Below are 23,492 nucleotides of genomic sequence, written 5' to 3' on the forward strand. Positions count from 1 at the left end.
TAGGGGAAACCGTTGCGTTTTGGATACAAGATGTGGTGTCTCAATACGCCCCAAGGATACCTTGTAAATTTTGAGATGTACCAAGGCATTAATCCACGTATACCAGAAGAATATCCAAAAATGTACGGTAAGAACCCTGCGCCATTGTTTTCCATGCTTGATGATCTAAATGACGAAAAAAGGCAATTACCCTATTGCATATATTTTTATCATTTATTTACTTCAGTTTGTGTCTTGCTCGGTTTGAAAAAGCGGGGCTACGATGGCACTGGAACAATGCGAGAAATTATGATTCCTAGGTCTTGCCCTTTGCCTGATAAAAATGCTCTAAAAAAGAAAAAACGTGAACACATAGAGAGCATAAAACTGGAAGGTGCAGAAATATACATAACCAAATGGATTGACAACTCTGTTCTTACTGTAGCTTCAACGATTTATGGAAAAAATCCTGTGTCCAAGGTCTGTCGCTATTCACAAGAACAACGCCGAAAAATCGACGTCCCCCGGTCATATGCGGTAGTCATGTACAATGTTTCAATGGGAGGTACAGATCGAATGGATCAGAACGTAAATGCTTACAGAATTGCCGCTAGGGGCAAAAATGGTGGTGGTCTGTCCTACAAATTTCAATATTTTAAGTAAATTTTAAGCGTTCTGTCCTTATTTATGACTAATGTTTACCGATTTAGTTTGCAATTTATGCATTTTTATTATTATTGTACGCGCATAGCATGCAAATGAATGCGTCTGTTTATGTAGATATGTACGTACATATCTATGTATTTATGTATATTCAATGATATTTCAACATATTGCCGAGGGAAAAAATTATTATTTGAAATTAGTGGCCTGTGAGTTTTCATGATCGTAAGTATTACATATTTCTTATCTTATCTTATATAATATACATATGTATTTGAATATGCTCTTTGGTAGCAACGAAAATGTTCAATTTTGAACAAAAATGTTGCGACAGAAATCAACATTTATTATTCAACGAAATCGTAAATGAATTAAGTAAAAAATTGGTCTTTTCTGAAATTATATCAGTAGTAGTTTTAAAACTATTTTATACTTTCCGTCAGCAAAAATTATATACAAATTTTCCTCAAATAAGATATAGCTGACATTAATTTAACCGAATAAGCAAAACTTAATATATTGAGTTGAGAAGATGCTAAGCCAGTGGTTCCCAAACTTATTTTTTTCACCTATTTAAAAACCACTATAACTTCAAATTAATTATTGTGACCTATATATGTATATTAACAGAGAATTCTAAACGAAACTTTTACTATAACCAGCAACTTAAAACCTGAGCGCAGTAGGTAACATCCAACGGCGCTTAGGTCTCAAGTTAACTCTTACGGGCTCCACCTGCCAATAAGAATGATTATTGAAACACAACTTTATAGTATTAAAACAGAGAATTTTTTATTAAAAATAAAACTAAAATAATCGATCCATATATAAAAACTAATATGAAGGATGAATCTGATGCTGTTTAATAACTTTGTTAATATCAGGTTCCAATTTACTCAAGAACAGTCACAAGTCGCCACGTTCGGTAACAAGCAAACGATTTCTATTTTTAGTAAGCAGTGTTGTCACAGCACTAAATCCACGTTCACACAAATATGACGATGGGAATGCTATCAAGAATCGTTGAACGATTGACCACAATTGCGAGAACGGTTTTTGTAGCCAAAATTCTTGGTAACCATTTTTGAACTTAATTTTTATTTCCTCATTTGTTGTCAATTCTATAAGTTCTTCTTCCAGCTGAGGTGACATTGCTGTGTTGACATTTGAAAGCGGATCCAACACCCAGTCTGGTATTTCCAAGTTCAAAATGTCCTGGTATCGTTTGGTGAAGTCAATGTGGAGGTTTTCCAAATGTTGGCAGTAGGCAAACAATTCGTCGTTACTGCATGATACTGATAAATTCGGAAAATTGTGAAACTCACGTCTGCCCAGATTTTTTTTTGTGCAGCAACTACGTTTTTTTTTTAATTAAATTTAGTTTATCGCCTTGCAGTTGGTGATTCATGTCGTTGAACAATTTATACAGGTCTGTCATGTAAGCTATATCATTCTTTGATGTTATGAGCTTGTCTTGAAATTCTGTATCTTTAGTTTCCATGAACTCTATAACAAAGTCAGACAGGTTGTAGAATCGAGTCAGACAATTGCCTCTTGATAGCCAACGAACTTTAGTATGAAACAAAAAACGATTGAAATCCTCGTCATTAGTAACACAAAGCTGATGAAATAATCTATCATTCAAAGAGCTGTTGCGGATTTTATTGACTGCTTTGATGACATATTGCAGTGATTAAAATAGTTTTTCACCTAAGTTTCTAGTAACTAATTGTTGTTTATGAATAACTCAATGTACACCAAGGACATCTGGAATTTTATTTTTTAAGTGCGCTATTAAGCCTTTATGGCACCCTATCATAGCCGGAGCGCCATCCGTAGCAATTGAAATAATATTTTTCAAAAGAATATCTTTCTCATCGCAAAACTTTTCCAATATATTGAATATGGTTTCGCCTTTTGTATCGGTCTCTAAATTTCTAGCAAATAATAGTTCTTCACATACATACATATTTTCTCATCTTTAATAAACCTCACGTAAGACAACAACAATGCTTCATTAGTTGGTAAAGTGGACTCATCGAGCTGAATTAAGAATTGGCTTGTCCTCAGGTGATCGCACAATGATACTTCAATGTTTTCAGCCATTTCATCAATTCGTCTTTACACGGAATTATTAGGTTAGGTAAGGTAATATGGCTGATCAAAGATCCCACGTCCTTTGTGATGCCATTGAAAAGGAACTCCCGTGTTCGGACTTACAGATTAGCGAAACGCTTTGTAGCCAATACATAGTTACACAGACGCTTAACTTCAACACCCGCCAGTTCGGTGGGGTGTCCAAAGGTATGCGTTTCCAAGTGTCTGAGTCTTGACCTCCCAAAAGCGGGACAGTCAAGCAGGAAGTGCTGGCTTGTTTCTACCGCATCTTCTTCCAAACAGCTGCTGCAGTCGGCATCCGGTAAGATTCCCATTCTTACCGCATGTAGGCCAATAGGACAGTGGCCTGTTAAAAGACCCACTAACAATGAGAGGTTAGCCTTACTGAGGTCTAAGAGATCATTAGATCTCCGACGATCTATCCTGGGCCAGAAGGCTTTTGCAACCGCACAGGTGCCGGTTCTGGCCCAGCGGTATCGGCCCCGTTATGAAACGGAGCGACCGATTGACATGATTTTCATTTTTTCTATATTCAATAAAATAGGACAAATATATGAACTACGCGGAGAGAAGTAGAGAACCGAGTTTGAGCAATATTTTAATTCATATTAGTTGATGTTCACAAGTTGTTGTTGAGAGTCGAGAGCTCATGTAGTCGTTGTCTAAGAGGCCTCCTAGCTAAATAAAATTACAAATAACCCTCCAGTCCTCTACACAACGCCCCCATTTTCTTTCTGGGTCTCTTACCGCCCCCTTTGACACCTGCAGCACCCATAAGGGGGCGTTATCGCCCACTTTGGGAAACACTGCGCTAAGCCATTAATATAATAACGTTTGTTAGAATAACGAAAGTATTATAATATAATATCACATACAATATTTTCTTCATTAAGTTAAAGTATATCCAATTTTATACATGCAGGTTATTTTGCTAAGACATCTGACATTTAGACCGATATATACGGCGTAAAGCCAAACATTTTGATTTCTATATTTAGACTCGACAAAAATTGCGACAGTACTGAAAGTAGACGAAGAAAAACAAGGAATCTGCGGCCGACAAACAAAACGCCAAAATTTCTGTGTAAGAACTTGTAAAGAATACTACATTGTCTCGGTGTACATTCCTCTATTGGATACAATCGACAAAGATTTGAAGACACACTTTTCTAGAGAAGTATTGGATAGCTTTCAACTAAGTTTCAAAGAAATGGAGAATCTTATTGACTGCTAGACAGGTTCAAAGGCCTTTAGGATAATGACAAGGTCGTCCGCCATTTGAAGCTCAAATGTGTACTTGATAAATACAGTGCCAGTGGGGCAGATACAAGTCAAAAGACAACAATACTACTGCGAAAAACGTTGAAGAACTGCGATGTATATCTATAACCCATAATTCATAGGTTTATTCGTATATTCTGTACACTTCCTGTGTACATCGTTCCCCTTCCACTCAGCTTCAACTAAAATCTGCTGAACGTAAATTAAAAAAGCGCTTAAACGTAAAGAAGAATTGAACACCGAAATGTACAGGGTGGCTGGTGAAAGCCGCTACCAAAAAAAAAATTAAATAACTTTTTTTCTATTTAATGAATCTGATTAATTTTTTTTTTATTTTCCAAATTGACTTTTACATTTAACAAAAATGCATAACTGGGACACTGAAACAAGAATTTGGATTGTCCGCCGCTATCACGCACTGGAGTCCGTAGTTTCGGTTCAAAGAGAGTAGAGGCGCACGTTTGGCGGCAATCCTCCGAGCAGATGGACCATAATGAGACTTGTGAACAATTTTGCCGAGCATGGGACAGTCAACAGAAGACCTGACCATCGAAACCCTTCAGTTCGAACGGAGGAAACAATCGCTGTTGTAGCTGCTGCCATACAAAACAATTCACGTGTCTCGACAAGAGCTTGTCTGCTCTAATGGGTGTAAGCAGATTTGTACTTATTCCCATATAAAATTCAAATGGCCAACAAACTGAACGCTGCAGACTTGCCGATTCGCTTGGAATTTTGCCAGAAGATGCTTCAAATGGTGGAAGAGGATGGAAACATGTTGAACTGTCTTTTCATGTCTGACGAGGCCCATTTCGATTTAAACGGCAACATAAACAAACTTAATTGTCGAATATGGAGTGCCTCCAACCCACAGATACTCCATGAGACGGAATTGCATCCACTTCGTGTTACAGTGTGGTGTGCAGTTTCATCACGCTGCATTGTCGGCCCCTACTTCTTCGAAGAAAACGGTCACACCGTTACGGTTATTGGAGACCTTTACTTGAGCATGTTGAGAGAGTTTTTCTATCCAGAATTACGCCGAATGAGAATTTCTTCCAACTCTGTGTGGTTTCAGCAAGATGGTGCAGCTTCTCACATGTTATGACAGAATTGTGACGAAAATTTCCCAATAAGCTGATATCCAGAAACTCCACATTCCGTTGGCCGCCCAGGTCACCTGACCTTACTGCACCTGACTTTTTCTTGTGGGGTTATTGCAAACAGGAAGTCTACAAAGCAAAACCAACAAATTTGAATGAACTAAGCCAATCCGTTCGAGAAACAATTGCGGCTATTCCTGTCTCAACTCTCCAAGCAGTAATGAACAACTTTTTGGTAAGATGCCGCAAATGCATCAACGAGCAGGGGGGCATTTAAATTCCATTATTTTTAAAACTAATTAAGCTATATTTAATAAAATTGAATGAGCTTTAACATGAATAAAGGAAAAATAAATTCCATACACTGAAAAAAAAATTATTTGAGTTTCTTAGTGTAGCAAAATTCATCAGCCACCCTGTATATAAAGAAGCTGTGTCTAAATTCAAACAAGCAAAATTCCATGAAGCCAAGATTTCATATCTGATGAACGCCAGATAAGGGCTGGTGTACCCCAGGGCAGTGTTTTAGGCCCAACACTATACATCATATATACAGCAGATCTGTCAACAGCTAATAATGTATTAACTTCAGCTTTTGCGGACGACAAAGCTATAGGAAGCCGTAATAAATGCCACATTTTAGCATCTAGAATATTAGCGAAGCATTTAAGTTCTGTCGAAGAATGGCTAGCGAACTGGCGTATAAATGTGAATAAACAGAAGTGTAAGCATATTACATTTTCGCTAAAGCCAATGATGTGCCCGGCTGTAAAAATAAATAATATTTTAGTACCCCAAGCGAACAAAGTATCATACATATCTTGTTATTCACCTAGATAGAAGACTAACGTGGAGAAAACATATCTCTAGTAAAATAACATGTATGAAGATGAGAGCTTCAAATTTAAATTGGCTTTTAAATAAAAACTCCTAGACTAGACAACAAAAAAAAAAAAAACGTATCACCAAAACAACTCAATCACTTGCTTGTCTAGTTTTTAAATAAATTTATGATTTTATTACTTATTGTTAGGCTTTAAGAAAAATCAGATCCAATAAATAAAATAATTTTGAACAAAAAATATTTGGCATAGTAATATGAAGGATGAAGTCATTTGTAGAAGTTCACGCCTGTGTAGAAAGTTCTCTAAACGCCATTCACTAGGGAGGGCCAAAAATGATTCTGTCAGAATTAAAAAACTACGCTTGCTAGGTCTAGGCCGGGGAAAGCAGTGGAAGAGGAAGACCTCCATTCCGTTGGAAAGACCAGTTAAAGAAGGACCTGGCTTCACTTGGAATATCCAATTGGCGCCAAGCAGCGAGAAGAAAGAACGACTGGGGCGCTGTTGCAAACTCGACTATAATCCATTCTTTTGTCACAATGTACTAATTGGTGCGAGATTTGTATAATTGAAAATGAAAAAAATTAGATATGTTGGGAGTAGACGTGGTACTAATCCGCTTTCGACCACTTTCGCACTATAATATAGGAATGTCCAAATAACCCTTTGTACCAAACTTAATTTAAGTCGGCCGAGTAAATCCGGAGATATATGATTTCCCATAAACGTAGGCCTTGCCACGTCCATTGTTCAATTTTGATACCTCCTCCTATAAAACTTGCTTGTGCCATCCTGGATGTTAGAATCTCTGAAGGATTGATTTACCGTACTGTTAGTAGTTTTTAGCAAAACTGTTATACGTGGAGTGAGTGTAGTTATCATCTGATTTAATCTATTTTCAAGCTGTCGCAAGAAGAATAAAACTGATTTGTCTTATGTAAATTTGTGTGATATAGCATGAATGATTTGGGAGATATACGTAATAAATGCAAATATTCTAAATAGGGTCCTAGCCCCCTTTTCTTAAATATGCAAACCCTGGGTGTCTCTCGTTATCGCGATTCATTATATCAAATTACAATTTTGTAGTTTCAGCATCAATGGCAATTTTATATAAACATAAAAGGTGTGTTCCTTCAAAAAAAAACAGAACAAATGTTTTTTTTCGGCAAAATCAATTTATTTTATTAAAAATAGTCCGTTAGTCGCCGCATCTTTTCGTAAAATTTTCGAACATTATCTCTGTCGGCAAGCTTGTCAAGCTCTTCGTACCTAAACATTTCGGCATCTCTCTTTTTTTGTCTGCAAATACGAGTAAGTCTGGTTTCCCTCTTCAACCGACTGCGCCAGTAAAATTATTTGTATTATTTTTAATAGAAAGAATATTTTTATTTTTTAAAATGAAAAAAATATATGATTTACATTATTTGACTATGTAATTTTGCGGTTAAAGAATAAGACTTAAAAACAACTTAAACAAGTAAGAAAGAGTTAAGGTTGGGTGCAACCGAAGATTTTATACCTTTGCAATTTGCAGGAATAAAAGCCAGGGAAATACCTTATAATGCAAAACGTCGACCAGAGGATCGGTATCTAAGCAATTTTTGTGTGCAAACTTTATACATATATAATATAACTTATATATATTCGGCATAAGATTTGTTAGAAAAACCGAACTCATTATATATAGTATATGTTAGTTGAGGTAGTATCGACCCGATTTTAGCCATTAACTATGTATTATTAAGCCATTAAAGTACCTCACAATCACCAATCATATGGAGTAAAGTCAACCGGATGTTCGAAAATCCTGGTAATGTTCATATGAGGGCTAGAATCATAATTCTGCCGAGTAGTCTATTTCGATCTAATTTTTTATATAATTATTTAGTATCGCATACATTTCTAGTCTGAAAGGTATTTTATGTTCACAATACTACTATTTCAACTACAAAAAGTGTGATATAAATATACACAAATTGATTTGTACTTGTAATTCTTGTTCACGGTATTGGAAAACAAGCTTAATTTATATGTATTTGGATTATAATCAGCATGTCTAATTTCAGATGATAAAAATCGAGTTTTATTGGATGTTGATGACGAAGGTTCCGACTATATTAATGCGTCTTTTATTGACGTAAGTAAATGCGTTAATCTGATTTTATGTTGAGTTTTAGAATTTGAATATTTATAGGGTTATAAAATAAAGAAAGAATACATCGCTTCACAGGGTCCCAAACCTGAAACCACTATAGATTTTTGGCGTATGATTTTGCAGTATAATGTTCGTGTAATTGTAATGCTAACTCAATTTCAAGAAGGAACAAATGTAAGTATAGATACTTGTAAGGCCGTGTCTAGAGGGGGGGCGGGTGGCAGGGATCAATCCCCCTCCCCCTCCGAAATTAATGCGATTAAATTTTTTTTTATAATATAAATATGCTTAATTGTATTTTTTAGAAGCATAGAAATCATGTAAAAAGTTAGTCTCAATTATTATTTGTATCTATGTATGTATATGCTTTACTACTGAACTAACGACAAACTTTATAGATAAGTACGCATATATTTTGTGGCACGCTTGCTTTATCGTTTTTGTTTTTATGACATTTTAATGTACGGTACTTTTTTTTTGCTTGTTTTTTGTTACTAGACAAATTGAACGCTCTAATGGGGACGCACATTCTGTTTGGTTTCATCTTCGCTTGCAACTTTGGTAAGTCGTAGTTCAGACACGGCAACTTTGTTGCTCATTTTCGGCAATTCCTCTTTTGGAATTGCCCATCGCGTTCACACACAGCAACTCCATCCCATGTATTTGTTTTTGTAGGCTGTGAAGCAAGAGTACTAAAATACTAAGAAGAATGAGAACACAAGGCGAATTGCCCGAGCACGAGCAACTCGGTGCCCTTCCCCTTTCCTCCTCGCTCTCTCTCCCACAAACTACAAATTGCCGCAACAAAAGTTGCCGTGTTTGAAAGACGACTAAGCATGCAAAATTGTTTTGCCTTTTCCTTCTTTGTAAATTTTAATAACGGTTCTTATTTCGCGCATATGATTACATATTTAATCAATTTTGTCACTTTTGAAGTGGCAAGTTCGTTATAGTTAATTTGGTTAATAATATTGTTAAGTTTGCTTGAATACATAAAAAGTTTTAGCTTATTTTATTGATTAGGTAAGTAAAATGCAATGTTATGTTGTTCGAAAGAGGTTGTGTTGTATTCGTAGGCATACTAATTTTTTTTAATAGTTTTGTGATGTCGAAGCGTTCAAGCAACAACACACTTTTCAAATACTTGGAAAAAAAAACAAAAAAATTATGATATTGATAAGGAACCAGAACCAGATCAGTGTTCATCAGTGTCTACTGATAGCTCAACTCCTATTATTCCTGTCGCCGCCACTACCAGTTCTTCTGGAGACGAAACTTCGTTTAACCCGCTTGACAAATTGGATTTAGGATCTTATGCTAATTCAAAAGAAAAAATTGATGATGAACTAAAATATACGTTATTGAAAAAACCCTGGGTACCAGAGAAATCTTACAAATTCCCAATCACAGACGACAAAAGACATTTGAAATTTCAGCACAAATGGTTCGATCAATTCTCCTGGCTGGTCTATACCTTAAAAAAGCCTGAAGGTGCTTTGTGCAAGATTTGCGTTTTATTTGCAGCTGAATGTGCTGGGAAGGGTGCACACCAAAAACTGAGCTTATTGGTTGTGAAACCGTTAAACAAGTGGAAAGACGCGATCGCGGATTTTAAGCGGCATGAGCAAGGCAAGTATCATCAAGACTGCACATTATTTGCTGATAATTTTATAAGCGTATATGAAAAAAAAACAAATAGACATAAGGAGTCAACTAGACATCGCACGATCCGCTAATATTGCCAAAAATAGGAAAAAACTGGTTCCCTTTGTTGAAACCATTAAGCTGTGTGGACGACAAGAATTATCATTAAGAGGAACTTGCGATTTCGGATGTATTAAATTCAATGAGTCTGAACCAGATATTAATGATGGTAATTTTCGAGCTATATTACGTATGCGTCTTAAATTTGGCGATATAGATTTGAAGCAACATTATGAAACTTTGCAGTTAAATGCTACATATTATAGTGCAACTATACAAAATGAATTGATTTCTGTTTGTGATGAAATAATTCAAAAACAACTGGTGACGGCTATTAATAATGCTAAGAGTTTTTCCTTGCTGGCTGGTGAAACAACGGATATATCACGACAGGAACAAATGTCCATCTGTGTAAGATACACCGAGCTCCACAAAAATGTTTATATCGTACGAGAAGATTTTCTTACATTTGTTACTGTTGAAAGCACAACAGGAGCTTCTTTAGCTCAAACAGTTCTGGAAAGTTTACACAATATGCAAATTGGCTGTAATTATTTAGGTGGACAAGGCTACGATGGTGCTGCAAGCATGAAAGGCAATGTGAATGGTGTGCAGGCAATAATCCGAGAAAAATATCCTGAAGCTCTCTATGTGCACTGCAGCTCTCATTCGCTAAATTTAGCTTTGTGTCACTCATGCCAAATTCAACCCATCAGATATGCAATTGGCATTATAAAATCAATAGGGCTCTTTTTCAAATCCGCCAAACGAACAAATTGCTTAACAGAATATATTAAACAAAATATGCCAGAAACAAAATGGAGAACATTAACTGCAATGTGCGAGACCCGATGGGTTGAAAACCATGGCTGCTGAGGTTTAAAGAGATTTTTAAAGCGATTGTTGGTGCATTAGAAGAATTAAGTGGTAATAGCGATTGCGATACTTCATCAAAAGCATCTTCTTTTATAAGATCAATATCAACCAGCGAGTTCGTGATAAGCTTGTGCTGCCTAAATTGTATATTTGCATATACTTTACCATTATGCAAAATTCTTCAAACATTCAATTCTTCATGCGACTTAGCGGCTGCTGTACAGCACGTCGATCTCATTATAAACATTTTTAAAAAATGAGTACAAACTCAGAAACAGAGTTCGTAGATATTTTTAAAGATGCTGAGAACTTGCTTGAGTTTCTGGGTGAAACAATAGCAAAACTGCGCAAACATAGTTGAAAAAGATCCAAAAAAAAATACTACCGAATAACCATTTTACTTCCACTTTTAGATGATTTCATTTACCAATTAAAACTAAGATTTGAAAAGCATAATGTAACAGTGACACAACTTTACAAATTTCTACCAAAAGAGTGTGTAAAGGCTGGCACAGTATTTCACGAAAACACCTTTTCATTTCATGAAAATTTTTTAAAAGACAATTACATTAAATTGCAGCTTTGGCGAACAAAATGGCTCAACGAACCCAAAATAAACATGCCTAATTCAGCAATAGAATCGTTTGAAGCCTGCAATAAAGATTTATTTCCAAATGTGCATTTTCTTTTAAAAATTTTGGTAACTTTGCCAGTTACTACATGCTCTTACGAGCGATCTTTTTCAACTATGAAGAGGTTAAAGACGTACCTCAGAAACTCAACAAGCACGGAAAGATTAAATGGTTTGGCATTGATGTCGGTTCAATGCCGTATAAATGTGCCAAAAAAAGAAGCTATTGACATATTTGCTGCGAAAAAAGCTCGCCGATTAAATTTAATTTTATAAATACATATAATATGTGTTTTTAACAATTTACAGGTCTAGATTAACATATGTATGTACATAATAAATGAAATATTTTTAGTTTTTTTATTTTATGATTTTTTAAAATTTTTTTAAGATGTATCTTCTTCTTCTTTACTGGCGTAGACACCGCTTACGCGATTATAGCCGAGTCAACAACAGCGCGCCAATCGTTTCTTCTCTTCGTTACGTGGCGCCAATTGGATATTCCAAGCGAGGCCAGGTCCTTCTCCACTTGGTCCTTCCACCGGAGTGGAGGTCTTCCTCTTCCTTTGCTTCCCACGGCGGGTACTGCGTCGAATACTTTCAGAGCTGGAGTGTTTTCATCCATCCGGACAACATGACCTAGCCAGCGTAGCCGCTGTCTTTTAATTCGCTGAACTATGTCGATGTCGTCGTATATCTCGTACAGCTCATCGTTCCATCGAATGCGGTATTCGCCGTGGCCAACGCGCAAAGGACCATAAATCTTTCGCAGAACTTTTCTCTCGAAAACTCGCTACGTCGACTCATCGGTTGTTGTCATCGTCCAAGCCTCTGCACCATATAGCAGGACGGGAATTATGAGCGACTTATAGAGTTTGGTTTTGTCAACAGTGACGTGAGTGCCAAGTCGCGAGTGCGACGACTGTTTGTTTGATGACATTTGCGTTGCTTCCTTGTTCAGTCTGGAGAAAGCAGAACTAACGGCGCGGGTGTTGAGACCGATGATATCAATATCATCGGCATACGCCAGCAGCTGTACACTCTTATAAAAGATTGTACCTGCTCGATTCAGTTCTGCAGCTCGAACTATTTTCTCCAGCAGCAGATTGAAGAAATCGCACGATAGGGAGTCGCCTTGTCTGAAACCTCGTTGTTTTTCAGTCGGGTGATTGCTATTCGAACTTCTTCATGGTCGGGCAATGGAACGCCTGCTGCATCGTCATCGATTGGGGTATCGGGTTCGCCTTCTCCTGGTGTTGTGCGTACACCGCCATTCAGCAGGCTGGAGAAGTGTTCCCTTGGGGGTTCTACAGGAGTATGCTCCGGTCTTGAAACCTTCTGTAAGTCGCCGCATTTTTTCGTAGAATTTTTGAGCATTACCCCTGTCGGCCAGCTTGTCAAGCTGTTCGTACTCACGCATATGTAATTTGAATTTGAAATGTTTTTTTTTAGTTAAGAAATAAAACACTGGAGACGTGTCTTCCGTCTATTACAACATGAGGGATGTGGTTGGTGCTTTTCGATCGGGAGACAGACAGGTAGTTTGGTGAATTTTTCTATGCTGGAATCCTAAAACTATAGATAACCATATTTCGGGCCCCGGCGAAGTAGATCAGCCTCAACCTAGGTAGGTAGGTAGGTAGGTAGGTAGGAGTGCAGCCCTATCGGGCTCAATTAGCACTGATGTGCCATTTTGATACACTATTCGTAGAACCTCCTGTATCTGCTGTTACGTTCCACCCTCTCTCTCAAACCATTTTGAGGTTTCGATTAAACTACTTATGTCCGATATGCTTTTGGTGGAAATCCATTCAAGGTTTGGTGCTTGGTGGATCCCGAGTGTTTTGTGTCGGATCTGTGCCAGAGCTGGGCATTCGCAGAGAAAGTGGAAGATTGTTTCCTTGTTCCCTGCTACTCCGCAGCTACGGCAGATGTCGTTGTAGGGCATACCCATTTTGGATGCATGTTCCCCAAATGGCCAGTGCTCTGTTGTGGTAGCTGTTATTCTGTAAATACTTTTTCTTGACCTATTTAATAGGTCGTTGGTTCTTTTCCTGTCGTATGTTAGCCATAATTGTTTAGTTATGACGCATTTAGTACTGTTTTTCCACCTGTTGTTAGCAATTTGTTGAAATTGTTTATTGATCTCTCCTTTGATCGATCCTAGCGGGCTCGGTATGAGCTCCGCCTCGGATTCATTGAGGAAAGCTCCTACCTTTGCCAACTCATCTGCTTTTTCGTTACCGAAAATGTTCCTGTGGCCGGGAACCCAGATCAAGTTTAGCTGGAGCTTGTCTTTTATTGAGCTTAGTGCTCTCTTGCAGTTGTGAACTATACTCGAATTTGTCATGGGTGAAGACAATGCCAGGAGGGCCGCCTGGCTATCCGTAAATATATTTGCTTTATGTATATTCCCGTGATTTTCTAATAGAACTTCGCAGGCTTTTTCTATGCCTAGTACTTCTGCTTGGAAGATGCTAGCCGAGTTCGGTAGACGTATAGAGAGAGATATGCCCAGATCAGCGGAGAATACCCCCGTGCCCACTCCGCAGTCCATTTTGGACCCGTCGGTATAGACTGAGGTGGCACCCTCCTCTGCAATTGAGCCTCTTCTCCATTCTCGTCTAGATGGTATCCTCACCTGGAAGTGTCTATTGAAATCCAGCTTTGGGAGAATGTAGTCTGATTTATTAATAGTGTGCTTGTTTAGGATTACACTATGTCCGTAGTTATGCTGATTCCAACCTCCCAATTCTTTTATTCTTAACGCCGCAATAGCTGCTGTTTTGTGAATAAAAATGTCCATTGGTAGTTGATGCAGGATCACATTGAGCGCATCAGTCGTTCATGACCTAATTGCGCCCGTAACACCCGCACATGCTGCTCTTTTTATTCCATTTAATTTTCTAATGTTGTACTGCTTGTTCAGCGCTGGCCACCATACCAGAGCTCCATATGTGAGTATGGGTCTTATGACCGCCGTGTACATCCCCATGATTATACTTGGTTTGAGGCCCCAATTCTTGTTGACGATTTTCTTACAAGTATAGTAGGCCATGTATGCTTTGTTTATTCTTTTTTCTATATTTATTTTCCCGGACAGTTTGGCGTCAATCTCCACCCCCAAATACTTAGCTGTTGGGGATAGAGTGAGTGTTGTGCCATTTAGTACCGGAAGTTGAAACTGAGGTATTTTGGTTCTGCTTGTGAATAGCATCAGTTCTGTTTTGTTCGGGTTAACTCCTAGACCATTGTTTTTAGCCCATAGGTTTAACCTACGAAGTGCTCTTTCCATAATCTCGCTGACTGTTGAAGGAAACATACCTGATACCAACAACACTATATCGTCTGCATACGCTACTGCTTTCACTCCTCCACCGTTTAGTTGGAGGAGTACTTCGTTCAGCGCTACAACCCATAAAAGCGGAGAGAGGACCCCCCCTTGAGGCGTCCCTCTACTCACATAACTTGTTTGTGTTGCAGCGCCGTTTGAAGCTATAATCTTCCTATTCTCAAGCATCGATAGTATCCATCTGCACACAGTGTCATCTATGCCCCCATGCGCCAGAGAATTAATTATCGTATTTACTTCTATGTTATTGAAGGCGCCCTCTATGTCTAGAAAAGCAGCCATGGTGTATTGTTTGTGGTGTAGTGATTTATCAATCACACTTATCACCTCGTGAAGGGCGGTTTCGTTTGATCGGCCCTTTATGTACGCATGTTGGGACTTCGATAACTTCTCCGCCATTATTGTTCTCACGTGTATATCTATTAGCCTTTCTAGTACCTTCAGCATAAATGAGGTAAGGCTTATAGGTCTAAAATCCTTGGCAATCTCGTGTGTTCTTCTGCCTGGTTTCGGAAGGAACACAACTTTACTCCTTTCCAACTTCTTGGGATGTAAGATAGTTGAATGCTTGCTTTGTATAAATTTTCAAACCTTAGAACCATTGGTTCTACCCGTTTCTGCAGCATTATGGGCATAATCCCGTCAGGACCTGCCGCTTTAAATGGTGCAAAACTATTTATGGCATATTTGATTTTCCTTTTGTCTACTATTTGGCTTCGATAGTCAGCTGCGTTCACCGGTGGTTCCGGTTGAACCCTCGTTGAAGATGTTTGCTGACTCCCGGGGAAGTGTGTTGTGATTAGTACCTCCAGAGACTCTTTTGCCGAGGAGGTCCAATCACTTCCCTCCGCCCTAATGTAGGCAGTATTAATATGGTCTTTGGATAGCATTTTACTCAGCCTAGCGGCTTCTCTGCAACTTTCAATCGATGTGCAGAAAGATCGCCATGAGTCATTTTTAGCTTTCCTGACTGCTTTTTTGTATTCCTTCATAAGGTCTTTATATGGCTGCCAGATTTTGGTTCTAAAACTCTCATTGAAAGCTTTCCTTAGTTGTGTTCTCAAATTCTTGAGTTCACTGTTCCACCAAGGAAGAGACTTTCTCTTTTTCAAAACTGTTAGCGGAGTAGATTTATTAAAAGTTGTGATTAGGATTTTTTCCAACTTCTCTACTTCTGAATCTAGTTCCTCTGGATTTCTGATACTTTTATTGCCTCCCTTTTCGAGGCATTTTGTTGCCATACTGGTAAATTTTCCCCATGCCGTTCTTCTAGGGTTCCGGTATGTGAGAGGCGCACTGTACCTCTCGCGGATGCTGAAGAGTATCCAGGAGTGATCCGACATGGAAAGCTCATCGGATACCCTCCAGTTATCCACAACGAGACTGTCTGTGTCTGTTGATAGCGTGAGGTCGAGAACTTTCTCCCACCCCGGGAACCTATCCGAGCTTGGGAAAATAAAAGTTGGCTTATCGCCCTTGTTGCAAATACTTAGTTTACTATTCAAAATATACTGCAAGAGTGTTTATACTGGAGCTCCCCATACGGTGTGCCTTGCATTAGCATCACACCCTATTAGGACATCATCCTTCTTGTTCTCCTCTACTAGCCTGGTGAGCGGGGCCGGTGGTATGTCTTCGTCATGGGCCAAGTAGGCCGAGACCAAGAAGAAGGGTTTTTCCTTCTGTTCCACCTTCACCACTGTGATATCTGCTGTACTATAATTAGGACAAAGAAATGCATTTATACTTTTATTGATAAGAATGCATGCCCTAGGTTTACCTCTGTTCCGCGTGTAAAACAGGTTATAATTGCTGCTGTTTAGCCCTTTATGGAATCTTCATAGACCCAGGGCTCCTGTATTAGGCTAATGTCGATACCACCCTCGTTCACGACGGTTGTCAGATTCGCTGTAGCACTCTTCGAGTGCTGCAGGCTAATCTGTACGCACCTTATGCTGTTGTTATTGGGCATCCCGGGGTTCTTCAATGGCCACATTCCTTAGCAACTGGCTGGCGTCGTCGACCTCTTCCGTGTCGTTTTCGTCAGCCGCTTTGTCCCTTGGAAGATTTTTAATCTGGCCTTGCGTATTCCGAAGCTGATTTTGTTGTCAGTCTTCTTCAGAGCCTCAATGGACTCATCGCAAATGGCCACTAGTATTGGCTTGCTTGCTTTATTTGGTTTTTCCTCCTTGATAAGCTGCCACTCATCTATACCAGGTATAGATTTGTTCTGCAGCTTAATGCACCTCAGGAGTTTTTCGCCTGGCTCCTCTAGTGGGGGTAGCCAAATGCGAACCCTCTTCGGAATATCGCTGGCGGGTATAAGCCTCAATTGGAGGCCTTCAAAGGCGTTGCTAATTTTACCAACACTACCCATCAGGAAATCTAGCGAGGCCTGGTCCGCGCACTTGATGACCCTGTAGCCCCTGAGGGTCTCAGAGGAGTCAAACTCCGGGTGAGGACCCGCCGGATTGTCGAGTACATAGCTTAGCACCATGCTCGACAATCTGACGTCGATCTCCACCCATCTCTCCTGTATAGTGCTCGGAGAGGAGGATTTCCCATCTATAATGGCCACCTGCAGGCTATCTCTGGCTACATCGCAGAAATGCCTTGCCGTTGTTGTGCTGCTGTGTTCTCCTTCGCTCCTCCTCGGTTTTTTGGGCTGAGTTCCGGATACTTCTGTTGTGGAGCGATTTCTCTTCTGAGAAGTGCTCTCTTTTTTGCTCTGTTCTTGAGGTTGTGATTGCTTCCTTTTCAGGTAGCTTTCATATTCCTCTACGATAGATTTGAGGCGCTTCGTTTCAGCCTCATCAACTGGGGTACCGGCCGCCTGGTCTTGGCTATCTTCCCTAGTATGAAGACCGCCCTCTGGTACCGGTTTTTCCTCAGCTGATTCTGGGATTTTTTGCGTTTCTTTTTACTGTCTCCTTTAGCCGCCAGTGCACTTTGGTTGGTGCTCATGGCAGCCTTGGAGGTGGACGCCTCCTCCCTTAAATTTGATGTTTTGTCTGCTGTATCTACCGGTGTACTTTGGTTGGAATGTCCGGTAGTACTCTTACTTGTCTCCTGGCTGGAGGCAAGCAGTTCGTCCTCTTCGGATTCCGTTATAGGATTCCTGTAACTCATATCCGTAGACGTCGCTGTTGTCGTCGTCATGGTTGTTGTTGTAGTTGTTGTTTTATTGTTGGTTACGTTCATGTTTTGGTCCCACGAGTAAGCCGGAAAGGGTTGGTCACTCGTCCGCAGAGCCGGTATACGGAGAGAAAGCGATTTATACCTCCGACCTCGCCCGGGCATCGGAGGGGACCGTTCGCCATCAGCTATTTATTACCCCCCGCTGACCATTCAGCCCTTGGCACGGGTACCTCGACACCCTGGCTTAGGGTGGTGTTGGTTCGGGTATCCTCACAATTCCACAATAGGAGATGGGCGTAAAACCTAGGGTTTATTCATCCATGTCACTATTGTGGGAAATTATGAAGTGTCCCTCTTAGTTCGTAAGATTAGAGTGCGTTTCCTTTGGGATGCACACTTTACTCTTACTTAAGCCCCTTCGCCACGGCAAGGCGACCAATGTCAAAGAGGTCAGAACCTATTTGGGGATTTTTCATCGTGGAGGCTGAATTTAGCGACTGTTGTGCCAAAGATATCTTCTTTACCCACCCTGGTGTTCAAGTCGCCAAGCACGATTTTGACATCGTGGTGGGGGCAACTTTCAAGGTGAGCTCCAAGCGCTCATAGAAGGCATCATGGTGTACGTGTTTTTATATTCGCTCCGTGTATTCTGATTTTTCAGAAAGTAAATAAACGATAATAATATATTAAAAACAAATAATCAAATAAAAATTAGTGCTCACAAATTAATTATAATAAACACAAACAAATAGTGCACGCAATAAAAAGTTTTGCCATTTGACCACAGTCGTGAATACCAAACCTCCAACCCTCCAATATTTTTGCGTGAGCGTAGCTCAAATGCGCTTGTTTCCAAAATAAGCAATATAATAGGCACAAACAATTTTCACACTGTGTCCTTGAAAAAAGGTAACAGAGATAAAACAAAAATTCAAACATACACTGAAAAAAGTTTCATGGATGTCGTAAAATTTGTATAAAATAATAATAAGGATTACTACTCTTACCAACTAAAGAGTTCTAAAGGCCTAGTTGTTGTTATAAAAGGGATATAGTCTTCGGTAGACGACATTAAAGAAGAATTGAATGAATTTGGATTTAACAACCATCGTTTTGTTTAAAATAGAACTGATGCCTGGATGAAATCACTCTGCAAACTACTTATATAAAGATTTAAAATCGAAACTGTCTGTCGGAATTCAAGCACGTCGCAACCAAATGTTAAATATTTCTCTTAATGAAAATATTGAAATCCCCGTCCATTTTTCAACACCAGTAAATCTTAAAGACAATGCTACACAAGATAGCTATGCAAACGTGGTATAAGGCAACACTGCACAGCGTTGAAATTGTGATTTTCAACCTAACCCAATGTATGACACAATTTATATCTACAATGCAAAAAATGATTCAAGAGATAATCAAAGCACAGAACTAAAGTTGCAAACTTTTTTAAGTAAAAAAAGACGTGTGGCACTCGGGGACTGCCGCGGTAAAGCTATTGCATAGCATGCTGTATCAACTTAAGCAATTATAATCTTATTTTCATGAGTCATCCTGCATCCAGACACTACCGCCTTTGTGGTATGCAACATTTTTCGTCACCGCAATGTGTTTTTTACGCCACACAGCGTCACCTGTGTGTGACGTTTTAAGCGTCAGGTATACTTCCGTTACGAAATTTCTGCATTCGGTCCCCTCGCTCAGAAGCTGCGATAAAATCTATGCAATAGCTTAAAAAATAACCGTATTGAACATTTGTTTATGGAAAGCTAACGGTGTTAACCAACATAAATTGGAAATAACTAGATTTCTGGATGTAAATAATATTGATGTAATGCTATTGTCAGAAACTCATCTTACGAATAAAAACAATTTATCTATAGCTGATTTTAGACTCTATGTTACAAACCACATGATGGAACAGCACATGATGGAACAGCAGTGTTGGTTAAAAAACGATTAAATCACTACGCATTAAAATCTCATGCTACAGTGCAGTTACAAGGTACATCAATATCTATAAAAAATATAGTTTAAAAAAACTAAAAACACGCTTTTAAAGCATGTCAAACTAAAAAGTGAAAAATAATTCTTTGTATAAAGTAACAATAGTAATGAAGGAAAAATTCCTGCATTATTGTGAGAAAAGCGTGGCATGCTCGATATATGAAAAATATGTCACAAAGCACCCCTCGCTTTGATATGCTTTAAAAGCGTGTTTTTTAGTATTTTTAAACTACTATATTTATTTTTAATTTTTTAGTTTGATGTGAGAAACCCCAAAATTTGTTAAAATATGAACTATGTATGGCTGTAGTATTGGTTGAGTAAATCGATACTTAGGCAGCATTTAATATCTACTCGTAACCTTTCATTGACTAATTGTTACATTATTTGCGACCAAGTTCTATTGACGACTTTACGAATTATTACTTCTTAATCGAATCATTTCTTTTAAAGCTTCACTGTTACATGGGGTTTTACCTGTCAACTTTGAACAGTTCAGTTCTTCAATTCGAATACAGTCCAAAGATCTACAACGACTAAGTGCTACATAAGCTTGTCCAGCAGCAAACAGTCGAGAGCCCAGATAAATTACTGCATGTTCTACTGTACAACCTTGCATCTTATGAACGGTCGACGCCGAAATCAGTATGCTATTTAAATGTCACTAAAACTAGTTTTATATAGACGTTGCATACTTTTAAGCGCATCTTTTTGGTGAGCTGCTTAAACTTACTATCGCCTTCCTACAGTGTCGCTCAAATATTCTACGTTTCAGTACCACTTAAATAAGTTAAAAACATACATACATATATACATACAAGTGAAGCTAATAAAAGCGTATTAAAAATATGCAATAAGAATACAATGCAGAAAAACAACCCTTTGGTGGTTATTGTATTCTTCATCATAAATCTTCAAGTGCCTTATAACACACCAACACATACTTACATAAACAAGCAAATAGAAATGCAATATATGCACACTAGCAAATGTATACAAATGCATTTGCTGATAAAATATACGTGTACTTTTAGATACTTATTATATGTTATGCGTTGGTCTGATAATTAATTTAAAAACATAGGCTGAGAATTTTGTATAAATTATATTTTTGTCGTTTCAAACAGATTTTATTAAATAATAAATTTTATAATTATAGCAATTTTTGGGAGTACCGCTTTTATTATTAAATTTTATGAGGATTCAACTCCTCTTGCTGATGGCCACTTTTACAATGATTGATTCAATGATTTTTGCATTTACTCATAACCTTCTGACGCTGTCAACTAGCGTCAGTATTTTTCCACATTATTAGTACCGTTATGCATTTAATGTGTTAGAATTGCAGGAATGTGAACGTCATCATCACTATTTACTTTGTGGTTGCGTTTGACAGCAAAGCATCAAAATTCTTACATTATCCCAGGAATAAGAAAATGAAGAACAAAATAGATGAGTCAAAAGCGATTTTCAACATAACCCAGCATACGAAAATGAGTAGCAAAATCAATCATCCAAAGATGATACCTTAACTACCCCCGTCGTTAAAATGGAACGTCCTCGGATCGAAGTAAAGTCTATCTGAACCACGCTGTTTTTGATGTTGGTATGTGCCTGTTGATTGGCGAATCTTTACGCAGTCACAAACATCCAATTTGCGGAACCAATTACTTATCTTAAATTAATTACAATATATCTTATAAAGCTATACAGTAGGTATTTAAATTTAAATAGTCATTCTTCTTCTTAGAATCTAAAGTTATTAAATTGACAATTTTTAAAGCAAAAGAGAAAAAAATATGATCTTTCAAAACATGAAAAAAGTGGTTGGTTTTGTTTACTTTTTCAAGTTCGGTTTGTCAACGTGTTTTTCGTGTCTTCTTTTCACTAAATAATATGTTTTATCTAAGATTGCATTTATGTTTTCTTTTGACATCTATTAAAACTGTTGTACCAATATCTTTCTCGATAATTTTATGTAAAAAAACGTTTTGCCAAGTCTCATGTTGCGCCTCAAGAAGACATTTTCACCGGATTGATATGTTTTCATATTTTTATTTTGGTTACACCTTTTCAAAGTATCTTCCTGAGCTGCAAACAAAGACTTCCGAAGACTTACTAAACCTTCTTCTGAGTTCCCGTGAAATGCATCAATTGGCTTAGCATTAATCACGGAATGAATACAGCAATTGTTTTTATGCGTTGCTAATAATACTAATTCGATAATGTCATCAATTTGCTGCTGCTGCTTAATACATCGGATAATTTCAAGTAGTGTGGAATGAAACCTTTCCACCTGACCATTGCTTGTACTGTGGAGAGTTGGAATAAAAAACTGACTAATGGAAAAGTTGTCTCTAAGCAGTGTTGTAATAGTGTTTGATTTCAGGGATTTTTCATTGTCGGAAACGATAGTTTCAGTATTTTGGAATACCAGCAAGATTTCTAAAAGTGCATATCTGATATCGATCATGGTTCTGGACGCAATAGGTTTCACGATAGCAAATTTAGTAAATTTGTCTACACAGGTCAGGAATAAATGTTTGGAAATTATAAATACATCAATGTGAAGGATTTCTCCTGGTTTATTAGGAATTGGGCTTTGACCTATCAATGCATCTGGTAGTTTACGTTGGTACTTATTTTCTGAATATATTTTGCAGCTTGTAATTATGTTTTAAGTAATTTTTTCATATTTGGAAAATAGTACTCTTGGGAAATTTGCTGAAAGTTTTCATGTAACTCTCGATGGGCTCGATTATGCTCGGTTGTAATTGTTTCCAGTTGGTCATCCTTATTGATTAAGTCAATGACGAAGAGCTCAGTATGAATAAACTTAACACCAGGAAATGTCAATACTATAGAGTTTTGAATATCACTCAATGTGGGAAGAGTACGGTGTATTCCATTGGTAACGTCAGGGTTAATAGCAAATTTTAAAAACTTAATGAGATTTTCAACTGAATTGTATGTGATAGTATGTCTAATAAGTTTTTGGAAAATAATTTTTATATTTTTACTGCATGAGCCTGATTTAGATAACAATAGCTGATTTCTAAATTGATTTACAGAGTTTCTAACTGTCTTTATTACGTTACTTGATGATATCTCACTATGCATAGTTTCGGAAGAGGTGATCTCATTTAAGTTGTGAGAAAACTGTCTTGATAGTGCATCCGCTACTTTATTTTCTCTTCCGGGCTTATAATAAAACCCCCTCAATAAATGCGCGCCACCTTTTCATTTTGTTGTTTGGGTTTTTTTCTGACATCGCAAATATTAGTGGTTGATGGTCAGTCAAAATTTTGATATCCTGTATTCCATATAAATAATGACAAAGTGTCTTCAACGCCCACACTATAGCAAGCAATTCACGTTCATTTACAGCGTAGTTTTCTTCACTCTTCGAAAGTGTTCGCGAAATCATAGTTATTGGACGCCCTTTTTGTCACAAAACCGCTCCCAGTGCCTTCGACGAAGCATCGGTTGTAAGCTCAAATGGTTGGTTATAGTCTGGATATTGAAGTAACACGTCCTCAGAAGCTAAAATGTGCTTCATTTTTCGAATGTACTTAACGCTTCGTCGTTGAGATTGATTTCGATCTGTTTCGAAGTATTTGTACCGACCTGTCCGTTT

The 23,492-nt window shown here is 38.1% G+C and overlaps 2 protein-coding genes across 18 annotated transcripts in view; one reads left to right on the forward strand and one right to left on the reverse strand.

The window, feature by feature from the left end:
• The window catches only part of LOC125777143 (uncharacterized), a 537,355-nt gene extending 522,908 nt beyond the window's left edge, over positions 1 to 14,447 (reverse strand). Inside the window, exon 1 of the mRNA XM_049451389.1 lies at positions 11,995 to 14,447. Within this exon, the coding sequence (XP_049307346.1) occupies positions 13,085 to 14,161 (1,077 nt within the window). The 5' untranslated portion in view covers positions 14,162 to 14,447 and the 3' untranslated portion in view covers positions 11,995 to 13,084. The remainder of the gene's footprint in view (positions 1 to 11,994) is intronic.
• LOC105232674 (phosphatidylinositol phosphatase PTPRQ) overlaps positions 1 to 23,492 on the forward strand; it is an 862,901-nt gene that overhangs the window by 750,056 nt on the left and 89,353 nt on the right. For 14 of the 17 annotated variants that reach the window (XM_049451209.1, XM_049451203.1, XM_049451205.1 and 11 more), the window contains 2 exons: positions 8,056 to 8,126; positions 8,184 to 8,318. The exons of 1 other annotated variant lie outside the window; for it this stretch is intronic. In XM_049451209.1, coding sequence (XP_049307166.1) covers positions 8,056 to 8,126; positions 8,184 to 8,318 — 206 coding nt within the window. Of the gene's footprint in view, positions 1 to 8,055; positions 8,127 to 8,183; positions 8,319 to 8,642; positions 8,667 to 23,492 lie in introns of those variants that run through there. 2 more of the 17 variants (XM_049451211.1, XM_049451218.1) reach the window with 2 other exon arrangements.

Source organism: Bactrocera dorsalis, chromosome 3 (assembly GCF_023373825.1).
Source record: "Bactrocera dorsalis isolate Fly_Bdor chromosome 3, ASM2337382v1, whole genome shotgun sequence".
In the NCBI taxonomy this organism is placed as follows: Eukaryota; Metazoa; Arthropoda; class Insecta; order Diptera; family Tephritidae; genus Bactrocera; species Bactrocera dorsalis.